Consider the following 27,371-nt stretch of genomic DNA (forward strand, 5'->3'; position numbering starts at 1 on the left):
TGTGACACAGTTATATTTTTATAATATATATTTTACCAGGTATGTAAGTATGCCTTTATAATACTAACTATGTTTTATAATTACCTAACTTATGTTTAACAGATTTTTGAATAACAGTGTAAGTGTAGAACGGTAGTATTTAGGTAACAGGATGACTTCATTAAATTTTGAAGGTTTAAGCTATTGCATTAACATAACCATCGCAGTTGTATTATTCTCATCTTACTAATAAAACCGTATTAAAAATATTATTCTAGATTAATATTCTACTACACGTTTAAACTCAAAATAATAAACTAAGCAAATTACAATTATGTTTCACATTAATCAATAAAATAGTATGCATAGTTTAGACGTTGGACGTCAAACCGTTTCTTTATTAAGTTTATTTAAAAAAAAAAACAGTGTATTATTGATTTTAAAATAAATATTTACATCTACTTGAGGTGTGGTTATATTATCTAGTGTAAGTGTATAGTCGATACCTATATTATATATATATATTAGCATGCATAACAGCTTTTAAACGAAAATACAATTTAAGCTTTTACGAAATACAAACGACGCCTATAGCTATTTACTGTTTTATTTGTAAATTATTATATATAAGATAATAGGACAAACTGCAGAAGAGGGATGGTGTAATCGTGCCGAAATTATGGTTTGAGATGTAGTGCTCTTTAATAGAATTGAATCTACTGATTGTGTCTGTAAAAGTTTGCATAAAGAAAGAACGCACTTGAGTAGTCTGCGCAAAAGATAAACATATTCGTTAAAAATAATGTCGTCAAAATTTCTCAAAGGTCGAGAATTTATTGCGTTTCGTTAAAAGCATTGGTTTCGATATTCTTTTTCAATGTCATCATAATTATTCGTTTAATCTTTTAGAAGTGTTGATGGGTGCTTAAAATATTGATATATTATAGAGTTTGTAGAATTCGGAGTATGTCAACATTAGAAATGGCACGGATCGTTTGCTATTTTAGTGACATAAATCGATAGCCACTCATGTCACAATTTAAATATTATGTTAATTTTTTTTCTTTTTAGAAATTTCATATGTATATTAGATATCTAGCCACCAGCATAAATTAATGTGTAAGTCATACAGTATAATACATACTATACAATCAAAGTATTCAGTCAAATGTGTTCATTAAAATTTAATTGAAGCTCAAACAATATTTAATGGCGTATCATTATATATGTCTACTATTATATGTGATATAGAAAGCTTGTTAAAATACAATATATTCTTGATAAAATTGTCCACCCGTGAAATTGAAACTTAATAATTGCGGGTCTAGTACTCTAGTAATTAATTTTAATTGGTAATACATGTTAAAATAAAACGTTTATGTTGTACGACATGTATAACGAATAGTTGATATTTATAATAATAAAGTTAACTTTGATCGTAAAAGTTGTGGTGATAAGAACTGGATATAAATACATACTCATATTACGTCTTATATTACTATTATACTTTTTTAAATGTTGATTCCATTCTTATCACTTATTGTTCGATCTATTCATTTTTTTTATGGTAAAATAAATTCATTTTTATTCTTAATAATTGTATGGGCCAATAAATCTATCAATAATATAAACATGTTTGAGTAGATACTTAAATATAATTATTGTCTAGTATACTACTAATAATATTATATAACTTATTTTAGTTTAACCAAATACAACAAAAGTTTTAAGTCAATGCAATTTTATTATAGCGTACAGTTAATATTAATAAAGACCCAATTTAATGAATATAGCTAAATGTGGTAGGTACTTAATAAAAATAAATAAATCCGTAAAACGGTATAAGCTGTAATATAAACATTCATCCGACACATTTTATGTCAACATTTTATATCAGTAAGAAAGTTTTAGACTTAAAAATACAATAAAGAAATATTATTGTAACTACATTGTTATTCAAGGCTATCACAGAAGTTTATATACGTTAAAATAAAAAAGAAATTACCTATAAGTTAAAAAAGATACGTCTTTTTTTTATTATTATTGATTATTAAGAATTATGTTTAAAAAAATCTTATACTTTTACTAAAAGTTGAAATTCGATATTCCCAGATAAAAATTGAATAAAACAAAATCGAAATTATATTTTCAAATCCAAAGAGCATGATACACTTTTCCTCCTAAGATACATGTGTTGTCATATTCTATAGATGAGATGACACTGAATTATAACTTTCTATTTTTAATTTTTAGTTATTTCAAATGTCATTATAGTAATTATAATGTATATTACATGTGAACAAGGTAAAGCATAAAATTTTAATTTATTTATTTGAACAATTATGAAAATAATATGAGTTTTAAATTCAATTTAATTGAAATTTTTATAAAATAATTATAAATTATTTATATCTATACTGTCTATACCTATAGACATTTCTATAAATTTAAATATTTTAATGTTTAGGTATGTATATATTTTAATACTTAATCATGTTTAACGTTAATCAGAAAAATAAATTAACTGGATGAAATATAAATCTGTACCTATTTATTGTTATTTATTAACTTTTGTGATCGTTTAAAAATGAAATAATAATTATAAATTCCATTAGTTTAAATTTTAAAATTTAAATATTAAATTTTATATCAAGCAGAATTTGTTTATATTTATATAATTGATTCGATAAATTATTATGAGTGATTTCTAATATTTTTTTTTATTTTAAAATATTTAGTGTAAAATATTTTTTTAAATTGTTAATAGTATAGTTAGTTATAAATTATAACTTATAATATTCTTATTAAATAGGGGGTTTTTTTGAGTCGTATATTTTCAAAGTCGATACCATCAGATGGGAGGTACTAATATTGTTTTATTAAATTAATATCTAGTTTCAATTATTAGTTATGTTCTATTATACCCATTTAATCACTAATTATATTTAAATAGTATTCAAAATTGAAATGTATTATTGTAATTTTATTATAAAATAGTTTTATAAAAGTAAGGAAGCAACGAAGTATTTTTAATTGTCAGTATTTTATACAAACTTTATACTTTTATTTATTAATATTACTAAAAACTATGTTGAATTAAAAAAAAACATACGTCATTGCTAATTTTTATTTTTTATTCCATAATTAACTCGATTGGCACCGAAATTATTATGCTGTTTGACCGTTACGACGGTAACGGTCATTAATACATTATAATAAGCAAATGTGTTTACAGCATTCGTACTATTATCGAACAAGCTCAAAAAATATGACTACCAGACTACCTACGTAATTTATAATGATAACCTTTGGTTAAAGTTAAAATAAAATATGTTATGGTTAGTTGACACTTCGATGTTATTTATGGGCTTATTGCGTCCATATAATATATGTATGACACCTATATAATAATATCTGATCACTGACCATTACAATCCTAATTCGTATAAGCATCAAAGTATCAGACCAATATATAATATATAACATTTTTATTCTATATCGATTATACAATTCGCGTATATCAGTTATTTATTTTTTTTTATTCTGATAAACGTCTCTTGATATATAATATGTTTTCTACCTCAACTTTCGTTCTATCGCAGTTATCACCTTTGCTTATAATGTTTTTTTTTTATAATTTAGTATAACATAATTTTACTCGTTTTATATAACAGTACAATCATACAACAAATATACTCGGCAATTGCATATTTGAATTTACTTGGTTAGTGCTTTAAAAAAATAAAGGCAATATAAAATGAAGAAATAAAAAATATTATCCGGTTGTAATTTATTGAAACACAATATAATGAGTATCTTATATTATTATTTGTAACATTTAAACTGGAAAATTAAAAATTAACGCAAATGTTTGAATTTCACAATAATTACATTCGTGGCATTATTTTATTGTTAGAAAATAAATGTTTAAAATTTGTTGTCAAAAGTTTCAAAATAAGTCTATCTAAAATAATATATACCTACGCCATAGTTGAAGAGGGAAAACGATAAAACGGTTTTGTTATCTGTATAAAATATTCATATAGATAACGCTATTAAATAAGTGACAAACCCTGATCAATTTAGTATCTGTCAATAAGTAAGTAAAGGATCATGTTTATTAATTATCACTAAGGTAAAAATATTTTTAAGTCAAATATTACCTATCAAATAGAATTATAAAAATATTACCGTGAGTTGAAATTTAATCGCGCATTAAATTTCAAATAAAAGCTTATAAATTATAAAAGTTTATAAATATTTCACGAAAGAAGGCATTTTGTTTTGAAAAAAAATTATGTAATGTCAGTGGGTAGACCGTAACCGTGAAATTAGTTTCAAATAATATATTTTTAGTTACTAGTATTTTGCAAGTTTGAAATGAATGAAATGGTATCATTTTAATTTTTTATTATATTTTAATGTGGGCACAACTGTATCGGCTGATAATGTGCATTTTGTCCATTATTATTAATTATTAATACATTAATATTAAATTTCAAGTTAACAAACAACGGCATTTGTAATATGTGATTTAATTACACGTTTATAAACTACCTAATAAATTATGGGGTTAACTGTTGAAATACGAAAACGCTGAATACATTAAGGTACAATCAAGACGTTTAAAACGAACTTACAGATAAAGTCGCCGAACTTCCACGCGCATTATAAAAAATACTCTATCTAGATAATACAAAAGAATGGTACAGTGGTCGAACGTAAAATTTAGATGAATTACGGAGAAAAAAACATTACGTTGGTCAAAATATTGTCGGCCGGTCAATCGTAATATTTTTGGCAGCAGGCCTGTTTATAATATTATTAATACAACGCACAAATGTAAAACACATACGAGTACGCCAAAATATTATTATGTCGAAAACTGGAGACTTTCTGTAAGTCTATCGTGTTATAACGACTTAACAGTATTTATTGCACCAGCGTACTTATCTATATACTAAGAATTATTTTTTCGCGATTATTGGCTGGTACACTTATTAAAATAGATGTTTGGTATATTTTGACAAGTAGGCGTTGGTTAATATTTGACGTTATCAATGTTTATTAAAAATATGTGTAGGATACGTATAAACAATTTTAAATCATAAATAAACTAAAATTAACAAAATAATACTTTATCGTATTCCTCACACCCTGTACTATAGGTCTCTTGGCTGTTGTAGTGACGATATTTGAATATTTAGATATGTAAAATTCGGTATCGCACATGTCATATTATTCTATTCAGATATGTATGCAAAATAATTGTATTATCTTCATATAATATATTATGCATACAACATTTGTATGGTATGATTTTGGGGGGAGGGTGAGAGAGTCGCGAAAAAACGGCTATTATTCTTCTATACCAACTAATAAAATTTTTTTGGGAGATTTAAAACCGTTTGTTTTATATTTGAAAATTATATACAATGATTAAATAATATAAATTATACTATACATATAGATATGTTAAACATATATATACATAAACATTTAAATTAAAAAAAAAGATACATTATTCAAGATGGTTTGTTATTTAATAACAACTACATAAAAAAAAAAAATAATAAAAAAAAAAAAAAACTATGTAACTATGTAAATTCCAAACGTGATCGTATCCGTTTGCTTACTTTTTTCCCTATCATCCGTCGTATTATACGTAGGTATTTCAACAGTATGTAAAATTCTGTGAAGGAATGCCAATTATAAATGTAGTATTGTCCTATATCTTTTTACTTGTTCAAAATACTTTTGAAAGGTATTTGAAATTTGCGTTTGAACTCGCGAATGAATGAGTGTATGAAATATATAGTAAGTATTTAGGTAAATGAGAATAGATGAATTTCTTTGGGTAAATGTTTAATAACATTTCTGTTTTTCGAGATAACGGGTTCACTGTTAAAAGTATCGCCTGATGTAAATATTTTTGTAAGATGATCAAATGTATTCGAAATGCAAATAAAGTATTTATGAATACCTAACAAGTTCAATGTTTGTTTGGAATCCGTTTTAGTTAAGCAAATAATATGTCCGTCGGATTTTCATGGAATGTTTAGGTACGTGTTGTCGTCGAAGACGTGTTGTCGTCGAAGTCATATTATTGTATTATATTACTGTCCGTGTCATTGGGATTGCATACATACAATGTATATTGTATATACTATATAGTGTACATAACCGTACGTCGCCGTTCAATAAATTATGAATTGAAAACGAACAGAACAAGTAAGGATAACGACGACCGTCTATAATATATAAACTCTATATAGGTACACGTGCGTCCTAAACGTCTGCGGAATAAGTTCGATACGTCGTTTGCAATTTTTCTTTCCAAAATAATATTTTACATAATCTCTATATTGTTTGTGATGACGATTTATGGTGGTCGTGTCGTAGTGTTTTGAAAACGTCCTTTTTTTCTCGTTCCGAACAAACGATTTACAACGATGATGCTAATATTTCCGAGCGATTTTACACGTCTATCGCGTATATTGCAACTATAATATAATAGTATGCGCTAGTACACAGTATAGTTTAATATGGTAATTGCGTGTATAGAAGGTCATTGGCAATTTTCATGCCCAGAATATCCATAATTTTTCATATATATTGCATTCATAAAGTCGAAAAGGGTGTAAGTGTAGATATTGGATTTTTGACTGTCTTTAAATTTTCACACTGCCATAATAATATTTATATAATATACACATAAACGCGTACATCGACGCGTTCGCTTTAGGTCAATTTAATGTTATTATATATGCTGGTGGTAACCAAATAGCGTCCTAGAATAACTCGACAATCTTATCCGATATTATAATAATATGTAAATCAAAACTGCCGATATAATGTTGATTGAGCATTTTAACGTAATTTTATTTTATTAAAAGTCATAATAAATAATGGTAGCATAATAATACGGCTATATGATATTACGGTAAAATGAGTTAAAAAAAATATTTAATCGTAACATTTAAAAATAAATTGCTTACATAATAATTGTACCCATACAATACAATATTATATTAAAAAAAATACATAACGCGTATTGAAAAGTGTATAATAATGTAGTAAACAATTTCGTTGTTCGTATTATATTTATGTATACTAAATGCTGAACTTCCTGTTTTGTGAAAATCCCTATCGAGCTAGTACGTATTAATGTTCCGATATTAAAATAATTGAATTTCTTAACACCGAACGCATTAGTGTAACAATATCATATTACTAGCAGACGGAGCAGATCTAGTCAATATAGTATAGCTATAATTTACCGACCACGTTTTAAGATTGTAAAATCCTTCACGTTCAACCCTTCAGATCCTTAATTTTGTTCAGAATATTCGCGTTGCGTTTTACCCGTAAGCTCGATACCGAACGTGTTTCAAAACCACGTTTCAGCCTTTGCGAAATCCGATTGAAGATTTTGCGGTTATACCTCTTTGGCTCTCTCGCTATACACGAAGCTCCTTAACCACAATAATGGCCACCACCATCGACGTCGTCCAGGTATGTTTACTATCGGATTTGTGTCACGGTCAGCCACCACTTCCGTGTCCGGTTACTCGATATATATTATATAATACACCAACAAACTACTTCTCGAACACATCGCACACGCGTCACGCATATAACGACGACGATATGCCGACGTTTGCCATTTTCCTATTGTATGTATTGTTTATTCGCCGACGGGGTTTATAGATCGCCGCTTAAACGCAATATCATCGTGTACGACCTTGTGTAGCTTCCGAAACGATGAAAATTCGATTTACGAGATTTATATAATAACACAGTTGATGCAACAAACGGCGTCTAACCTTTATCCGCCGAACTACGATGACGTCGCTCGTATTTTTACCACCACCTACCGATCCGTTATTTTTTGATACATATAAACGATAGCCCCCGGTGTTATGTCGGATATAAATGTCTCGCGTGCAATACGATTGATCATTGTGAGTGTGGAGCTGCGAAAGAAATGCTTTTGCACCCCCACTGGTAACGCGTACCTACCTTTATTATTATATATTAATCGACCGACAGCGTAAACGCATTAAAATAAGAGTTGGTACTCGGCGGTATATGTGGGCGTCTTAATGCTGCATCGCGTGTGTGTATACATCGACTAACGATTAACGACATGTCGAATTCGACCATATATAATATGACTATTGTTTTAGTATTGTAGTGTTTGATGGAGTCGTACAACAAACTCGGATATAGTTTGGCGTTTCGTGACTGTTGTTTTTATTTAGTAAACGTATCAAAGGTTAATTTCCAAGCATTCTTGACACTAAGATCCAAAAGAATATATAATAATATAAGATATAACCTTTGTGCTTCGACACAATCTATACAGTTTCTTGGCCAATCCAAACTCATCACTGGTCATGTGCCGATAATAATAAAAAAATAATTTATTTCAATCAAATTTGGTTTTTTTTTTTATATAAAATAGAAATATGTTTGTTTATATTATCCGTTAAAAGAAAAACTGTAATAAAGGGGACCAAAATGTATATACAATTATTTTATAAGGCTGTATGATTGCATATATTTATTTGGCTACCTATTATTATTATATAATACAAGTTTAATTTCAAAAAAAGCTCTTTTTCAAAATTCGACTTATTCTCCACTTATAATTTTCTTAACTGAACTATATAATGTTTAAATTAATATTTATACATTGAGTTTAATGGTTTATATAAAAATGTGCATTTGTTGAAAAAAAAAACAGATTAAAGAGTTGCTGAGACCACGATTAAATGACTAGTTAGTAGTTACTGGAAATAAAAACAAACTTTCAATTCATGAAAACAATATTTTTACATTTTTGACGTCGATAATAGTTTGTGGTGTTTTACCAGCCAATTAATGGTGTTTAAATATCAAAGCTAGTGTTTTGCATTTTTTTTTTTTGTTGGCGATTACCCGAAACACTCATTTCAGCAGCGGTGCACATGAATGATCATATCGAGTGAGTCGCGAGCGAGCTTCAAAGACTAATTTTACGACTGACACGCAATTATTATACTGCGCGCGCCACCGTCGTCGTCAGACGACACTTATATTATGCGCGATTGTATAAAAATAAAACGGTATTGAAAAATATAGCCACGTTGTATTTTTAAGTTTTGTTATTTTTTTTGTATATATATATATATATATATATATATATATATATATCGCGATGTCTGTATTGTGGATGACGGTATATATTATAATCCGACCTTAAGATCAAGACCTATACGCTTTGTCTTACATTCTACGCGTACAACGACAACGGCTGGGCGAGGGCGATAGAGTTGTAAAGTATCATGTTTATTGTTTCGTCGGTGCACAGAATATAGTCTCAACCAAAGTGTATTATAATTTATTTATAATAATATTGCAGTGAACATAACACACACAATATGACATTTGTAGAGAATGTATAATACTGTTTACATGGTGTGTCTCGCAGTCCCTCGCATAAAATTGCAAGCCACGTGTTAACTGTGGTAAATTTGTTTCCACGTGCATTGACGTTTCGAATAAATTTGATAAAATGAACTATTATTATGAATCTCAGTAATCAAATTCGTGGGCATGATGACAAAAAATTTGATTGTACAAACAAAATATATGGAACGATTAATATAAGCATTAAAATGACGACAGTAATAATAACAATGGCTAATACGAATCACGAATGGTAAGAAAAATATGACTAGACAAAAATGATGAATATTTAACAGATAGAACTAAAGAATTGGACTAAAGGAAGATGAATTAGGCGTATAAAGAGTTTTGAACATATTATAAAATAAAAAATTGAAAACATTTATGTATCTATGGTTATGTAAAATATTGAATCTCAATAATATAATATGATATTTTATATCGATTGTATAATAATATGGTACATATTTTACTGATGAGCAAAATGTTTTAATTTCGAAAATTAGATAATGTACAGAATTACATAAAAGTATTTGATTGAAATGAGTAAATATAGAGACTATAATAATAATCTTAGTTTATAAAATTAAAATAGAAGTATTATTAATAAAGATATATTGTTATATATTTAATACAAAGAAGTATTTGTTTTCTTATACATGTAAAGTTTTCAATACTAAAGCGTATCTTTTAAATCGATTTGACAAAACGTGTCATTCACAGGGTTGAAAAAATATGCGCATCGGGGATTTTATAGTATATTATTAATCGATATTTTTAATATTAAGTTTTCTATTTTATTATTTGATCGACATATTTGCGTGATACTTTTTAAATTACAAAAGCTCAATTTTTAACAATTTTAACTGTTTTTAATGTTCATCTTTGTATATTATTATTATTATTATTATTCATGATAAATTTAAAAGAGTCAAGAGAATATTAAGTACAAAAAGATTAAAATCTTAACATTATCCAAACTGAAGATGTAAGCAAACAAAATTTCAAACTAGATTTATCAGAATTCGTCACATTTATGTTTCGAATAATACTAAAAAATATATAAGACATTACATTATTATAATATTACACATTTAAACTATTTATACTAATGTATGAATTATTTGAATATCATTTTAATATATTGTACTGTAACAACCATGTAGATTTTATATTGTAGGTACTATATATTGTAATAAATCATATGTTAGTTGATGCACCAGTGTGTGTGTGTGTGTGTGTTTCTACTAAAACACAATTTATTTAAGATTCCAAAAGAAGCGATTACAATGGCGTGTAGATTTTTTTTTTTGAAAGTGAGCAGGCTAGTAAAATGGATTATATATCGAACACAGATAGTACTTTAGAGGGGTGATTTCGTACTTCCCAATAACATTCGGGCAATAAATGGGGAAGACAGCAAAATAAAATAAATCTGAAGAAATAGAGATACTTTTTACTAACAAAATCCCGATAAGTTATTTGTTTAATAAGTTTAATTACTTTTAAAATTATTTTTTAATATAATAGTATTAAGTTTAAAATTAATATTTACTATTATTCTTGGCTGAGATGGGTGATTAAGCTTATTGTATTATATAAGTATGTAATATAGAGGTCACAGCTAATTAAAAATCTATTATTTTTACATATTCAAAATGCTTTATTTAATACTTACTATTTTATCATTCGGACAATTTGTTAAAAATTACTGGATTTTAAAATTTTTTTTTTAAGTATGAAATCTAGATTAGTTATCTATCACGTCAAAAATATGCCAAACACATAATACGTGTTCCCATTAAACACATCTAGCCACGCGGTCTTTTAAATTTAGTAGAGCTGTAGGCTGAACAATGCAGAAAAATATATAAATATAAATACATAAATTGTAATATTATTTCCTTCGATGTTTCACTAGCATATTTGTATTGGATTACTAGATTCTTATTTTTATAAGTACAATAAAATAGTATTTTTATGCTTATTTGTATACCTAATTATTTAAATTCACAATTATTTCTGTACTAAACTACTAAAGTTTTATTTTCAAATGGTTTGTTTAAATAATAGATAGGTATTATCTGGTGAGTTTTTATAGAACATTCATGAGCTATCTAATGACTTTTAGTTCTTAATGTATCTGCTTATTACAAAATGTTTAGATTTAATAATATTATTATGAATTTTTTTTTTACTATATTTTAGTTGCGTCAACAGAATAATATATTTAAGTAAATTTAAATGTTTATTAAATTATTATTTTAGATGGCAGGGTGATAATATTGTAGTTTATTACTCCAGTATCTATCGTATTGTTATTATCATGATTTGAGTTAGGTTTGTGATAATTTTTTTTTTAAATAAATATATAAAGGCGGTATACAAATTCACATTAAATCTTCTATAGTTAAGTACATTTTTTATCGTGTTTTTTAGGATTCAATTACAAAGAACGTTTTTATAGAAATGCATTTCATACAATGTGTATTGATTTCATGCTAAATTATAATAAATAAAAACAGCAAAAGATTTAAGTTCAATAATTAAAACTATTGTACCATTTGATTGTAGGATTTATTGTATTTGTTATAAAGTAAAGAAAGATTAAATCGGAAAAACTTTATTTTTGGTGAAAAAATGTCATTCTTATAGTTTTTATGTTGGTTTTAAAATGTATGACTCATATATTATTTTAAGAATGTGTAATTATAATTGCAATCAATTGAAAATAGCTTATAGCAGGTTTTCCTATATGAAATGACATAAAGACGAGTTTGACATCACGGTATTATGGATATTCGTTTTATTTATATCGTGTTGCTGTGGTTGTAATAGTAAAGAAAACAACTCATGAAAATAAGGCATCTGTGTGCTTCTACATCGTTCAGAATAAAACATGTTTATCATACTTGGCTATATCTTGTAATTTTTTAAATTTTTTTTATTTATACAATTATTTGTGTATTTATTTTATTTGGTATCTCAACTCAAGCATATATCTAATAATTTAAAAAAAGAAATCGTTTTAATCACATCATCGATTTGAAATCATATGTTAATTTTTTATGTTCCACGAGCTTGCTATATCATTTTTTAAAACGATAAAAATTTTTTCGGTACTATTATAAGTTGTATCACTATATTAAAACGTTGAACCGATTTGTTCGGTTGTAAGTTGTTATGTAGGTTTATTTTATTATGCACTTGTGTGTGCACTGTGCAACAATAATAATTGACAAACTACGGTCTTATAATACTATTATATGATACCGCCTTGATAATGACTATGCCATGCCACGAGATCGTATTGAGTCATATTTGGCGTGTATTTTAGGTCAAAGTTAAATAAAAACCGTAGCGAAACTTTTGTATTTTGATCGCTTGTAATGGACCTCCAGATCGGGGTTTTTTTTTATTATGGTCCAGTATATATGTTGTATTTATCGGCCAATTTAATGGACATGGTGTAAAATGTGATTTTCTAACTTATTCTACATCATCATGAGATAGAAATTTTGTAAATCTCGTGTGTTCTTCGGTCGTTTAAAAGTTACTGGACGCTTAAAAGACACTATTATAAAATGACAATGTTATTATAACATTATGTTGTAGACCCATCAATGCTACTATAACTACCGTCAGCGGTCACCACATAATGAAAATATTTAAGATATTTATTCGCACAACTCGTAGATCTAAATAAATAGTTTCGTTCCGGTAACAAAACTGATCTATAAAATAAAATAAATCATTATAGTCTGCACAAGACAACTGTTCCTTCTTCGAAAGAAATGAAAATCGCTTGTTTCATTTGCACGACAAAAAACAACGCGCATACCCGAGTTCGTCGGAGTAACCAACGTTTTTCGGTAAACAAAAGCATTTAATTTGGTTTGTCAAATACAGACGAATATTTGTAAAATGAAACCGGAATAATATTATGTGTTCCACTATTTGTTATCATATTACGCCTTCGCATAGGAAAACAACTTCCTGGATGTTTTGAATAATGTTTAAAAAAAATAAAATATGTATTTAATACAGCGTATTTTATATGAAAAATCCAATTTAGAAAATATCGGAAAGCAGCGATTTTAACAGTCAAATCATTAAATCATGCTTAGCTCACAGTCACTATTTTCGTAGAAGAAACAAATTTTATACAATGGACAAATTTTACCTGATGTCTATATATTAGCACGTGGTTGTGAATTTTGCTTGTACGTCATTAGTCATAATACCAAAATTACATGAAATATTATAAACTTAAACAGTTCAACATATTCAAGACAATATGACCATAGATGGTCATGATTGGAATTTATATTAATCAAAGCCACAAAAATTACGTGAAATAACTAATAAATAAAATTCAGTCAACAGATTAAAACGTTTAAGTATGTTAATTTAAAATTTTCAGGACCAGATAACCAAATATCTTCCTTAACCTTGGCAACTCGAAGAAGACATTTTGGCACAGTACCCAATTTCACTTGACTTTACAAATTACAGTAGGTGCATATATGACTATATGAGTTTAGCATGTCAAATAAAAGTAAACATAAACTTGGTTTTTATAATATATATGTATGAATTTGTTTTTAAAAACTTTGAATGATGATTATAATAAATGTTATATCTAAAAGATTTAAACAGCATTATATAGGTATGTTATAGAAAATACATTTTTTTTTGTTTACCTACCTACAATTAATGTTAATCTTATATTATTATATGGTATTTAAAATGTTGAAACGTTTGTATATTAGCTCATATATTTATTAGAATATATTTGAATATAAATTTAAACATGATAAACTGTGTTCCATAAAAAATAATTTCAATACATTTATTGAAACTACATTTAGCTTGACAGCTATTATTATATTATATATTTAAATAACTTAATTAATTATTTATGTTTAAAAAGGGTAATTTTTTATAAAACATTTAGTGATAATAAAACACCAAAGTCATATTTGTATAAAAATAAAAATGTTGCATTTTATCTTTATCATACAAATCTGGATGCTATGTTAAAATAAAGCTGACTTCATATAGAAATAGTTTTTAACTAAAACAATAATGCTAAAAGTATTTAGTATTATATTAATATTAAATTTTCATATATTTTATATGATATGTTTAAATATAAAAATCATAAATTGTATTCTTGTTTCATATAAATTATAATATTATATTCAACATTTTTTTTTAAATATTTTTTTAATTTCGCAATTATTATTTGTTTTATTAGAATGCATATATTTTTCATGAACATTTTACAATTTTATAGTAGGTATTCAAAATTATTTAATTTATTTTAAATAAAACTTAAAATGTATATGTCTGTTTTGAATGTATAAACTTATCTTTAATATTGTATACATTTTACCTAGACAAAACTATTAGGGTACTGTAGGAGATTGGATTTGTTTACTGCGGCAGATTTCGAATTTCTACGACATTTTTTTATTTATGTTTGAAACCAAAAAGGAAGGATTTTATCATTCAAAATTTTAAGATTCTAATCAATGAATTATGAAACACAAATCTCTAGTACTTTCATAATTCTAAAGTTAATTTTAATTTTTCATCTAAGATTAACAAAAATAATAACTGTAAAAAAAAAAATAAATAAAATTATCATAAACCAACTCGTTAGTAATGAGTTATGTAATCGTTATTAAAAAATGCAATGTGAAAAACAGAAATGGATTTCATTTAAGTAATAAATATTATATAGACATATTATATAATACTAACGTTATAAAAATAGCTTTATTGATAATATTTTTTTATACCTAAAATTACCAGATCATACATTTTATTGTATGTAAATTACATATGTAATTAGTAATTAGTAATTACTTATAAAATATTCTAAAAATATTACATTACATGCTCAGTGCTCACCAATCTTAGATTTCAAAGTATATTATGTATATTTAGATACTGATAAGTTATTTTTAAAAGTTTAAGCTATTCATTTAGCAATGCTTTAACATTAAATTGCTTTCAATTTCATGATCTATCTTCTTGAATTTTTTATGAGAAAATAAACTAATTATAAAAAAATTCCACCAAGACATATTGTATAGGAAAATTTTGTATTAACTCCTCTAGTTTTACTACAAGTACCTAACTAAAAAACAAGTTTTCAAAACTAATGTCAAGTTTTATTCAATACGTTTTACATTTTTATAAGACGTTATTACTACAACATTTTGGGAATTGTGGAATTGATACTGTGTTATTTTGAAGGATTCAATCAACTTATACAAGTAAACTTGCAAATATAAGCATTATGCATGTTATTATATTAAGTGATCAAGAAATATAAACATATATCTAATATATTCGCATAGTTTTTGAATTTTTAGGAAACAAACAATTATAACATGCTGTTGTATTTGAGTAATCAAATCCAAATCGATTAAATACTAGAGGAATCAAAAACGGACAATGGTTATAAATTTTAAGCAATAAATATCTATATGTAGGCTAGAGCTTAAAGAGTTTGCATTGTATTTCTTATTTTTACGGATACTAATGACGTTTTGGGATTTTTTTTTCAATATTCCAAAATCAGTTGAATAAATTTATAAAAACTTGGTTTGAATTGCCCAAAAAAAAAAAATTGTGGGTAGGTACATCGTGGTTATAAAATCGTGTATCCATGTATAATAATATATATATATATGTATAGACATATTCCATGGGTGAATCAACACGTTCGATGTATCAAAAAATATTAAAATCACATTTCCCCTTTATACTATTTTAAATTTTGACGTATTATACCCGATGATTCATAGTTATGATATTATAATACTCTATCATGCGGATAATACGCGAGGCAGATATAGGTACATAAAAGTATTACTATACTCACTCGGTATCGATGAGATCGTAATTTATCACTGTTTCAAAATATCACAAGGCAATAATCTCGGAAGTAATAAGAGATCGGGGAAAAAATAACTAAGATAAAAAAAATTTAAAATGACAATAATGATATTTTGAAAAGCTTGCGGGGATGACACAAGCGCAAATATAAACGCAAAACACGACTGCCGGCACTCGAGAAAAATCCGAAAACGAATCGCAAAAAAACAACAAACAATTGAATTGAATCGATGAATGCGAAAAAGATCAATATTAAATTATATTACAATACTATATGTCTATATGAAAACAAAAATCCTCGAAATCGTCACTGCGATTTACGGCAGTCACGGCGCTATTTACGTATACTTGCGTACATAATATTATATATACTTTTCCCGAAACGCGAAAAAGCGACTCGCACACGGACGGTGAACGCACGACTGACATGCGTGGGGTGTTCCGGTGTTCGTTGCTGGCGAAACCCGCGGAGCCTCGGAGGTGGTCCGTTGTTGTACTATCGTACACACACGGACACATGTTTAGTCCTATATTATAATTATCAAGAATCCCCCTCTAAAAAAAAAAAACGAAAAATTTCCACTATTAACGAATTTATTATTTCATAATATAGGGTGTTTAATTTTTTCTTATTTTAAAAACATTTTTGAATTGGATTGTGTTTTGTTCTATTTTTGGAATAAATAGGTGCATTTTTCATTTTTTGGCCAACATGTCTCATTCCCGAAATCAATTTTTTTGATTTTAATGAAGGTAGATATTTGTAGGTCGCGGAAGCAATGCGAAAGCAGTTCCCACGGCACCGTCGATTCTAAACCGAAAAAAAGATATTTGTAGGTACTTATCAGACGTCCTTAGTTTGGATTTTTCACTGTTTTAGAAATATCAATTATATTGAGTTTGGTCATTATCGACTGTCATAAATCTCGTCAATAGGTTATAAATTATAATATTATCTGTAACGAAAGGAATATAAATATGTAAAACGTGCGGAAGAGGGGGATATAATGCGAATTTATTTTTTTGATTTGAATAAAGAATTTGACTAAAATCAATGCTCATACGATTTTACGTATAACAGTATTCGCAATATTTGATATAATATGTTTTTATCGTAATTCTTAATCTAGATTTTTCCCGATCTCCATTTGATCAAGATATAATGTGGAACTAATAGAATTAATCAAAGCTTTATTTTTAGGTCAAAATTGTGAATAAAGAGATCATCCTAAATTCTTACTATACAGTTTTATACTTCTTATTATAGTCTATAATAGAAAAAAAAAAAAAATGAAAATTTTGATACATTAGGTATTCAGGACTAATAAGTTATATATTATATATACATTATACACACGTTATATGTTGACCATACATTTTGAATATAAATTCACATTACATATATTATATATAATATAACATTTAAATTTAATTCTATGAGATACTTCATACCATTTAACAGATAGAATTGTTTTAATATTAACCGTAACATTATTAAAACATACAGTTCAATCATTAAAATACTTTCTAGGAAAAAGAAGTTTAAAAATATTTTTATACAATTCAATCCACAAACATTGCGTATACACTTGCAGAAATATATTAATTTATTTTAATTACAAATCAGTAAATTAAAAATTAACTAAATAAATTTGTATCTATTGTTTTATTAAATTTTAATTAAGTATTTAAAAAAATGTAATTCAAAATAATTTTTTTTAATAATGAAAACATTTATAGTACACTATATAGTTCTAGCAATTTTATCTCAATCATAAAGTACAGAGTAAAGATATAGATTTTTTGTGAACATACCGTCATACTCGTAATAATATTATTATGTATTTATTCATTATTCAATAGGATATACTGATTTGAAAAAAAAATACGAGCTAGAGACCATAAAATTCGCAGCCGACTGTTAGCAGACTGTTATAATTACAACACCAAATAATTATAATAATAATTTATAATAGTAATAATTAATAAATAATCTGTACAGGTAGCGCAAGGAAAATAAAATTACTCCACTCATCGACACACGACAACGACCGGTTTTTGTCTTGTTATGTTTTTATATCTGCATAATATTATAATACTATTACACGTGCGGGTTTTGCTATAGGTATTTATCTCCTTATCCGTTTTCCTAGGCAAATCACGTTTCTGACGATCGTTCGTGGACCGATCCGCGAAAGAAAGATATCTAATATATATTTATTAGTTTATTACCATAAAATAATATCATGGTTGATATAACCGTGAATCGCCACAGCACACGCCCAATTGACATAACGTGTGTTCAGCTTCAGAGAGATTTTTTTCTCTTATAATCTTATACAACATAGTGAACGAACAATTATATTTACGTCTTCTTCTCGCACGGTAAACATATAATATCATTATGGGTGATCATGTTATATTATGATTTTCAAAATACCGTACTCAGCTTTAAAGCATTACCGTGTCTTAAAAATAATTCACTTATAGTACCTATTAGCGGGTATTTCATGCAATGTTACATTTTGTTTTGTTTCAAATGAAATGCCTACTCGGGGCAAAAAATACATTATTTTCCAAATTCAATTTATTATATTTTGTTCCGGATGTGTCATTATGTAGTGAAAAACGAATGTATTACACTCAAACAAGCATTTTTATGCATTGTTATTAAATCTGGTATAAAATGAAATAGAAGGAATTGTTTGGTTAAAGTTTTAGTAATTTATATATATATATATATATAAGTATGAAGCTTGTATATTATGTACTATACACAAACTGTAGATTCACGAAAATCTTAAACAATTAAATTATTAACTATCGTTGTGTAGGATATAAGCCATTTATAGTAATAATAATTTATTATTACAATAATAGTTTGAATAATAATACTTGTGAAAAGAATATTAATAAAAATAAAAATAAAAATGTATAATAATTAGGTGTTCAATTTTTACTGCTGTGCGACTATAATTTGTTCGAGGGAAAATATAAAATATTCGTTCCTCCCCAGACTATTACTTATAAGCAATAATATATAATACTATTTGAACTATTTATTAAGAAAACAATATTTTAACATTTTAAACTTAAAAAAAATAAAATTAAAATATTGATATGATAAAAATACGTAGGTAACTTACCTTTCAATTTTTCTTAATTTAATGGAAGCATACTCTTAAAAGTTTATATTTTCAGTTTTTTCAATGTTGATAATTTTATTTTCGATAGATAATACACCGAGCTGTTCAATCGTTCTTTAAATATTATAAATCGTAAATACATTTTAATTAATTTAAATTTACTAAGCAAAATAAAAGTTTTCTATTCTTCAATTGCAACAGTTACAGAAAGGTAGACGGACTTGGTAATTTCGCCGCGATTGTTTATTATAACCATTTCGCACTTGCCCGAAAAATGATGAGAGTGGTAAGTTAGTTTATACGGTAGTTACTCAGCGACCAACTTGAGGTGGTGATGCATAGCAAGTCGAGGGATATTTTCGTTTTTTTTTGTCAAAGCACAGCGCAGCGGACGAGTGGCAACGCGGGCATCACTGTAATAAGATTTTTTCATATTGGTGTCACTGCTAAAATATTTCAAAAAAAAGGGTGTTTGGTAAAGTCACAGATACCTGTACTATAGTTTAGAAAAAGTATAAATAAACCTAATTAATATGTTTCCGCGAAATTCAAATGAGCCAATGAAATGCGCTTATTTACGTACGGAGCTGGGGCTTTACAGAAGGTTTGTTATTACGCGTTCGACGACGAAACGGTAGCGGCGAAATAAACGGCAGTGAAAACACTGAAAAAACTGGCGGTGAAATAAACAGCGACGAAGCGATGGCGGTAAAACGAAATAAACCTAAGGTAGATGCCTATAATTTATTTGTAATTTTCAAATTTGGATAATATATTAATTCGAATTTCAAAGTTTTAACTGATTTTAATTAATTTAATTCAAAATATGAAGATTTTTAACATCCACCCTACTTATTAGTTATTAGTAAGTGCCTGATTTAGGATTTTTGAGGCCTCGAATAAAATAATAAAAGGATCTATTATTATAAATTGTAAATAAAATTATTATTGTTAAATATAACAACAATAATATTAGTCAATACTGGCTATATCTGCCAACTACTGTGCATTATACAGTATACATGTTTGTTGTTATTACAATATCACAGCTCAGTTTTATAACTAGAATATTCCAAAAATAAATTTTATTAATAAAAATATTAATATCTGACTATACTACGGTCTTATAATTTGTATAAGGCATATCTATATTATATTATTATGTATATGTTTATGTGGGTAAGTATGCACATATTATACATAAATAATTATTACATAAAATATACAGGTTAGAATCCTGGATCATAATTTATATATATCTGTCAACTGTCAAAATTATGTCCAATCAACGATATTAATACTTGTATCGTATAATAATACACCATTTTATTATGAGTACTTCTAATCTAATACCTATATTTTATATGCCAATGAAAAATATAATATATATTTAGTAAGCATTTTTAATGTACTTTGAAGTTCTTCGAGTTAAAGGATCAATTAACATTAAAAGAATTAAATCTAGTACGCGGGCTACCTATAGTTTGCATGGCCCTGGACAAATACCCATAATGTCCATGCGTTAATATGTCCCTGTCATTAGTACTTAAAATATTCTATTTCATTATTATTATAATATAATTTATAATTGCTTAGTCAGGAATGTGTTTCTTAATGTTTTATTTGGCATTACAGATAGGAAAAATATTTTTTTTTTAGACATTTTGGACAATAATAATAAAATTTTAGTTTAATTTCAATGATATCAATGATTCAATGTATTCGATTAGTATAATATAGGTTATAGTAAATTAAATTTATTAATTTTTCTTTTTGTTGTTTGTTTAATTTCAGATTTTAGATTCACATTTTTACAAATACTAATTTTTTCATTTTAATTAAATGTATTGAACGTTTTATTATCACATATTTTTTGAAGCAATACATTTCATGAGATCATCATTTTTGACATTTTTTCAAAAACATTTAATTTTTTTTTAATGGGTATACTCTTTGCGCCTGTTACTCCGTTGCTAAAATATGGGTATGTAGATATTCTTTATAAAACATTTATCCTTTCAACAAATTAAAAATACAACAAATAAATTAATTGAGAAAACCAATGTGTCACTATGATAATAATATGTATATTCTACATATTGTAAGTTATTAACATTTTCTCTTGATTTGTTGACCCATAGATACAATAAAAAATATTTTTTTATACTTGTAAAAACGTAATAATTATAACTCAAACATTTATAAGCATGAACATAAATTTTAAATTAAACATATTTATAGAATAAAGATTAAATTGGAAATGTTAATTAATTCTAGTAATGTTATACTTGTCATGTGAAACTAGACTTCAAAATGTTGTTACCTAATATAAAACTATAAAAGTATGTCTCTTTTAAATGCATTTAAAAGGTGGATTTTTTAGTTTTTAGCTAGGTATCTTCCACAATATTTATGACTGGGGACTATTCTCGTTTTCTCTTCTCTTTCAACATGACTGTGGATTATGAATATGGATATACATATTATCATATATAATAAATATATGCATAAAATAATAATTTTTACATACAGATTTTTTTACATAATATACTTAAATGAGCTCAATATGTATATATTTTATGATTTTTGATTAAAACTATAATCTAACTATAATTATTTTAATTTTTTTTAGTATAAAATCTGCTAGTATAAGTACATTATAACTTAGCCAAAACGGATACCTAGTCTCAAATTAATTGCATTAACCTGTGCTAAATACTTTACATTTATGTAATATTTTTATTTAAAAGGACGTTAAGGTAATACCTTTTGTTTTCTTATCTAGCACATTTCTGTAAAGACATTTTTTGAAATTTTTTGTGTAATCTTAAAGTAAAATAATCTATTATACAAATTATGGAGTATAGCATTTTTGAATGTTTTACATATCGATTATATTTTATTATTATTATTTAAATTTATACTTTATACAAATTATACATTATACAAAAAACGTCATACTTATCTAATAAGTGTCATACCTACCTATCATCAAAAATAATTTTCTCTATAAACTGTATAATTAGTGATTTTATATATTATACCCTAGCTATATCTCAAAAACATAAAAAAATATATGTAAGTGTTAAAACATACAAAATAATAAATCAAACATTTGAAGATAAACATTATGTCAAGTATAAATTAGAACATATTTATAAATATGAATTTATTGCTTTACCTTTTTGTAAGCCGCATAATTTAAGAATGTCCATATATTTTTTTTATCGATTGTTATTTTATTTTAATTTAAATTACCTTAAGGAAAAATAGGATCAGTTTGTAAATGGTTATGTTGTTCGAAGGACTGAAGAATTATTTTTTAAAAAAAACTTGTCACTCACGTATTTATATGTATATGTTACGTCATAGTTAATACAGATTTTTTCAAGGTCAAACTAGTAATAATAACTAATAACTTTTTTTATTTCATTGTTTTCTGATAACTATAATATATAATTAAAAACTTGTGATCTTATGAATGATGTTATGGATTCTCCGAAGATATATAACGAATTTTTAATTTTGAGTTAATGGAGACAAATGGACCGTTTTGATTTTGGTTAACGACGAATTCGATTCGTTTACTTAGTAACATCAAACTTGTCACATTTTTGTTGCAATTTGGTTTCATGACTTGAATAGGTAGTTAAGGTAGTTATGGTACATTTTACGGTTAAATCTTGGTGTATTATTATTTTTTCAAGTATTTGGTTTACACGCTGTGCTTTTATCGTTGTCTATATTCCAGTTATTATTTAACATTTGTATTTTATCTTAGAGCGTAAAATTAAATCGAGTTTTTAAATCTGGTAATATAATCTATATGTAACAAAATATAACAGGCTTAATATTATATTAAGTGCTTCTACTGGAAGATACTGGAAATTTTGATTGCTTTCAAAAATGTTATCGGAGAGTACAACGTGGTTTTACGTTCATCGTCAGAAATACGATAGTATTACGACGGTTTGGTTCAATATATATTCAACTGTTGGGATCTAATTTCAGAAATAAATATATTGTCCATAACAATGAGAAAACATAATCAAAAGTAGGTTTTTTATGAATTTCTCTAAGACGAATGTTCATATCGTGGACAAAAAAAAATTAATAATACTTGAATTTGTGTTGATAGAAATAGGTACACTACAATTTATGTTGATGACTGTTTATGCTTATTAGATAAGTCATTACAAGTTCACTTAAAATTGATAGGTAACATTTTAAGATTTTAATTTACGCGAGATTGTGCATTAGTGAATAATGATGCTTACCTATTGAAAATAGTTTTTTAACGTAATTTTTTTTTTATCTTCAGCAATCATCTACATTTCTTTGTTAACTGTTAATTGAGTTCTGCTTTGAGTAATACTTTTTCTTAAATTATTTAGATCTTCTTGTTTTTGCTTGCATAATTTAAAAACAAACTTCCAAAGAAAACTGTATCTTTATATATATATATATATTTTTGATTACTTGTAATCAAATATAAACAACTATATAATATAAAAACTACCTCAAGTGTAGACTTATTATAAATATTTTTTTTTTTTTTTTGTAAGATAGTGTATCTTTTAAAAGAATTCGACATAAGCCTAACTATCCTATAAAGAATTTAGAATATACTATAAATTGGAAGTGCACAATATTTTTTGTATTTCATTTCGTTATTAAGGTTTTTATTTATAATTATTAGATGTAAATAATTATCAAACATAAATGTTATGTAATAATGTAATATATTTTCAATATTATTTAAATATTATAACTTTTAAGATATTTATAGATTAAATGATCGTTACAATTCTTTTTATGTTAATTTCAAAAACCATATCGATTATCTAAGTGATTCATTTTAAATTTATTTATGATTGGAAATTATAATCATGTAATAATAGGCGTAAACTTGGGGAGGGTCAAGAGGGGGGCAACTGCCTCCCTTAAAAATTTAACAATGCAATATCTCCCTTAATATTTTGTAAATTTATTTGAAAAATATTATCAAAAAGGAATTTTAGATTTGTAAGAATTATTTTTACAAAAAACTGATATATTTTGTTAGGTATTTAGTTTAAGTTTATTGTATATCGACTTAAAATAAAGTTTGCTTCCCCCCATACAATTTCCCAAATTGTGCCCATGCATGTAATTAATAATTGCTCGTTATTAACTATTTCTTAACAGTATAGAAAATTAAAATATCTTATGTATTGATTTTTCTTAAAATCATTCAAATATTTATATAGTTCGATAAAATCGAATTTTTTTTTTTTTGAATAAAATATGTAACTATTAGTTGTCTTTGATTGAACATAAATTAATTAAAAATATATAATATAACGTTTTTATAAACATTAAATTGTATTAACGTGTATAATGAAAATATATTACTTTTCTTATTTTTGTCGTAAAAATTAAATAATATTACATTGACTGCTAATTTATTATAAATGGAATTATGTTGATTTTGATTGCTTACATAGAATTATAAATTATAATATATAGTTTGAAATTAGTTAGATGGTTTATGACAGTTGGACAGTTGTATTAATAATGAAAATATAATATTGTGCTTTGTTTTGGTTTAAATAAATCTTTCAAAGAAAATAAAGATGATTATTAATAATTAGTATATAGTATTATTGTGGAATTAAAAATCTTTATAACATTTTTCAATAATTCAATATTTTCATAAGCTTCTATAACAATTTCAACTTTTAATTAACTGTCAAATTCGACTGTTTGTAGTAGATTTAATATTTTAATGTTAACATTCAAAATAAGCAAAAATAATAATATAATATTTAGAGCTGTTGTTAAGAGGAATATTAGTGGAATAATTATATAGTATATAATATATCTGAAATGTACTCGTAGTGTAATGTACGAATAAAATAAAGTGAAAATAAATTATGGAGAGTGTTTTCCATTAAAAACTTTTTCTCTGAACATACAAATTGTTGTTATTACTTGTTGATAAAAATAAATGCTAGGTAATTCGTACGCAAAAGTCACATTTTTGATTAGAGATTTCTATCGGCTGCATCCGTCTCAAAGATTCGAATTTGAGTTTTTTTGCGTTATATCCAAGATGCTGCTCAATTAACTTTGCCAGCATACTAATAAGTATTATATTACTATCGTTTCCCGTTCCATAATAACGATAGTCAGCAGGCATAAAATATATTTATATAGTATATTTAGTATACTCAAAATATCGACCAGAAAATAATAACTTACCTATATGTTCTAGAAAGAATTTAACAACTGAGAAAGCTCTTTGAACTCTCAAAGGTCACAGAAATCTATATTGAAACTCTGACTTTTGTTTAGAACTCACAAATTAAAACTCTTGTAACTTTAAGTTTACACTGGTCACGCCCACTTAATAACCAATATTTAAATACCTAGTATGTATTAAGTGACATACACTAAAAATCTCTAAGTTTGACAAAATGACTTGTTAAAAATAATTCAATGCATATTTAATTAAAAAAGAATTTTAATTTTAAATTGTATTAGTTAAAACAGGTGTGCAAATTTTTAAATAATACATGATTACAATTATTATTTTTATATAAGTTGACGTAGATAAATAAAAAAATGTTTAAAAAATTACCGATGATGTATTAATGCCTGATGGAGCTAACACTTGGTGTTCTTCTTTAAAATACATATCTACGGGTTATGCCAACGAATTATAATTTATATGAAAATTATAAACTTTTCGAATAATTACTGTATCAAATTATTAAACATTGAAATTAGAATTTCAATAATTGTAATAAAATAAAAATCAATATTATTATGAGAAGTAGTAATGTACTCGTATAAAATATAGGATTCAATGATTTTCATTATGCATTATTTATTTATTTTTAAAAAATTATTAGTCAGCAAATATTGTTATAATAAAAATAATATGATTCACTAGATTAGTATTTCTTATCAATAACAATTCACTCATTAACTATTTACTCTCTTGATTCTTCTGCTAAATACACTGGCCACTAAGAAAATAAATGTACAATAACATATTTTGTTGTAACATAAATTTAATATATTATTGAAATAAAAATAAACGGCATTTATTGATTTGATGGATATACCTATATTATAAATTATATACTCGCAAACATGTTTTTGTTATATCATAACAAACTGGAAACATGAAAATGTAATGTTTAAAAGTTCTGAGTGTATAACGTTGTTTTACAAAGTTTAGTGAGACCTCCTCATTTGGCCATGTAAATGAAGTATAGGTACACAATAAGTGATCGTAAAAAAAAAAAATTAAAAATTGATCTAGATAGGTAGTAATTAATATATTTTATAGCTCTATAGGTTATTGCTTTGAACTATTAAAAATTCATCATTTTATATTTCATAATCTTATGATTATGAATGATTTGTTAACAAGTTATGAAAATATATTTTTATTATCTTTACAAATATTTAATTAGAGCTTGTTATAACTTTTAAGGCATAGTAGATATTTAGAATTTAATTGATAGAATATTAAAAATTTTATGAAATAAAATAGACAATGATTGCTTATTAAATCCGAGGTATAATGTAATTTAATATTCAGTGCACTAACACCACAAACTATTTATATTATAATATTATGTTTCAAACCTATTTGAATCCATTTGTTAGGTTTTTAGTCTTGTACATATGATATATATTATATTAGTTTATATATAATTTTTTTATCATATAAAATAATTGTAAGTACAATCAGATTTGAAAATTTTTTTTTAGACTAAAAATAGAAATAATTTTACCATCCATTATTATTTCCTCGCTGATTACAATGTTTTCGTTCTTATGTTAGGTCTCTTGACCTTAACCCAAAACATTCACGTCTTCAAAATC

At 25.7% G+C, this 27,371-nt stretch overlaps 2 protein-coding genes across 3 annotated transcripts in view; one reads left to right on the forward strand and one right to left on the reverse strand.

Annotated features, from left to right (window-relative positions):
* Positions 1–16,779, reverse strand: part of LOC114126352 (pyrokinin-1 receptor-like) — a 46,013-nt gene extending 29,234 nt beyond the window's left edge. The window contains exon 1 of one of the 2 annotated variants that reach the window (XM_027990282.2): positions 16,331–16,778. The gene's annotated coding sequence lies outside the window, so the exon portion shown is untranslated. Of the gene's footprint in view, positions 1–16,330 lie in introns of both variants that reach the window. The other variant, XM_027990283.2, reaches the window with a different exon arrangement.
* Positions 16,780–19,975: 3,196 nt separating this feature from the next.
* Positions 19,976–27,371, forward strand: part of LOC114126365 (atrial natriuretic peptide-converting enzyme-like) — a 155,501-nt gene continuing 148,105 nt past the window's right edge. The window contains exon 1 of the mRNA XM_050204353.1: positions 19,976–20,219. Within this exon, the coding sequence (XP_050060310.1) occupies positions 20,193–20,219 (27 nt within the window). The 5' untranslated portion in view covers positions 19,976–20,192. The remainder of the gene's footprint in view (positions 20,220–27,371) is intronic.

This window comes from Aphis gossypii, chromosome 3 (genome assembly GCF_020184175.1).
Source record: "Aphis gossypii isolate Hap1 chromosome 3, ASM2018417v2, whole genome shotgun sequence".
Classification (NCBI taxonomy): Eukaryota; Metazoa; Arthropoda; class Insecta; order Hemiptera; family Aphididae; genus Aphis; species Aphis gossypii.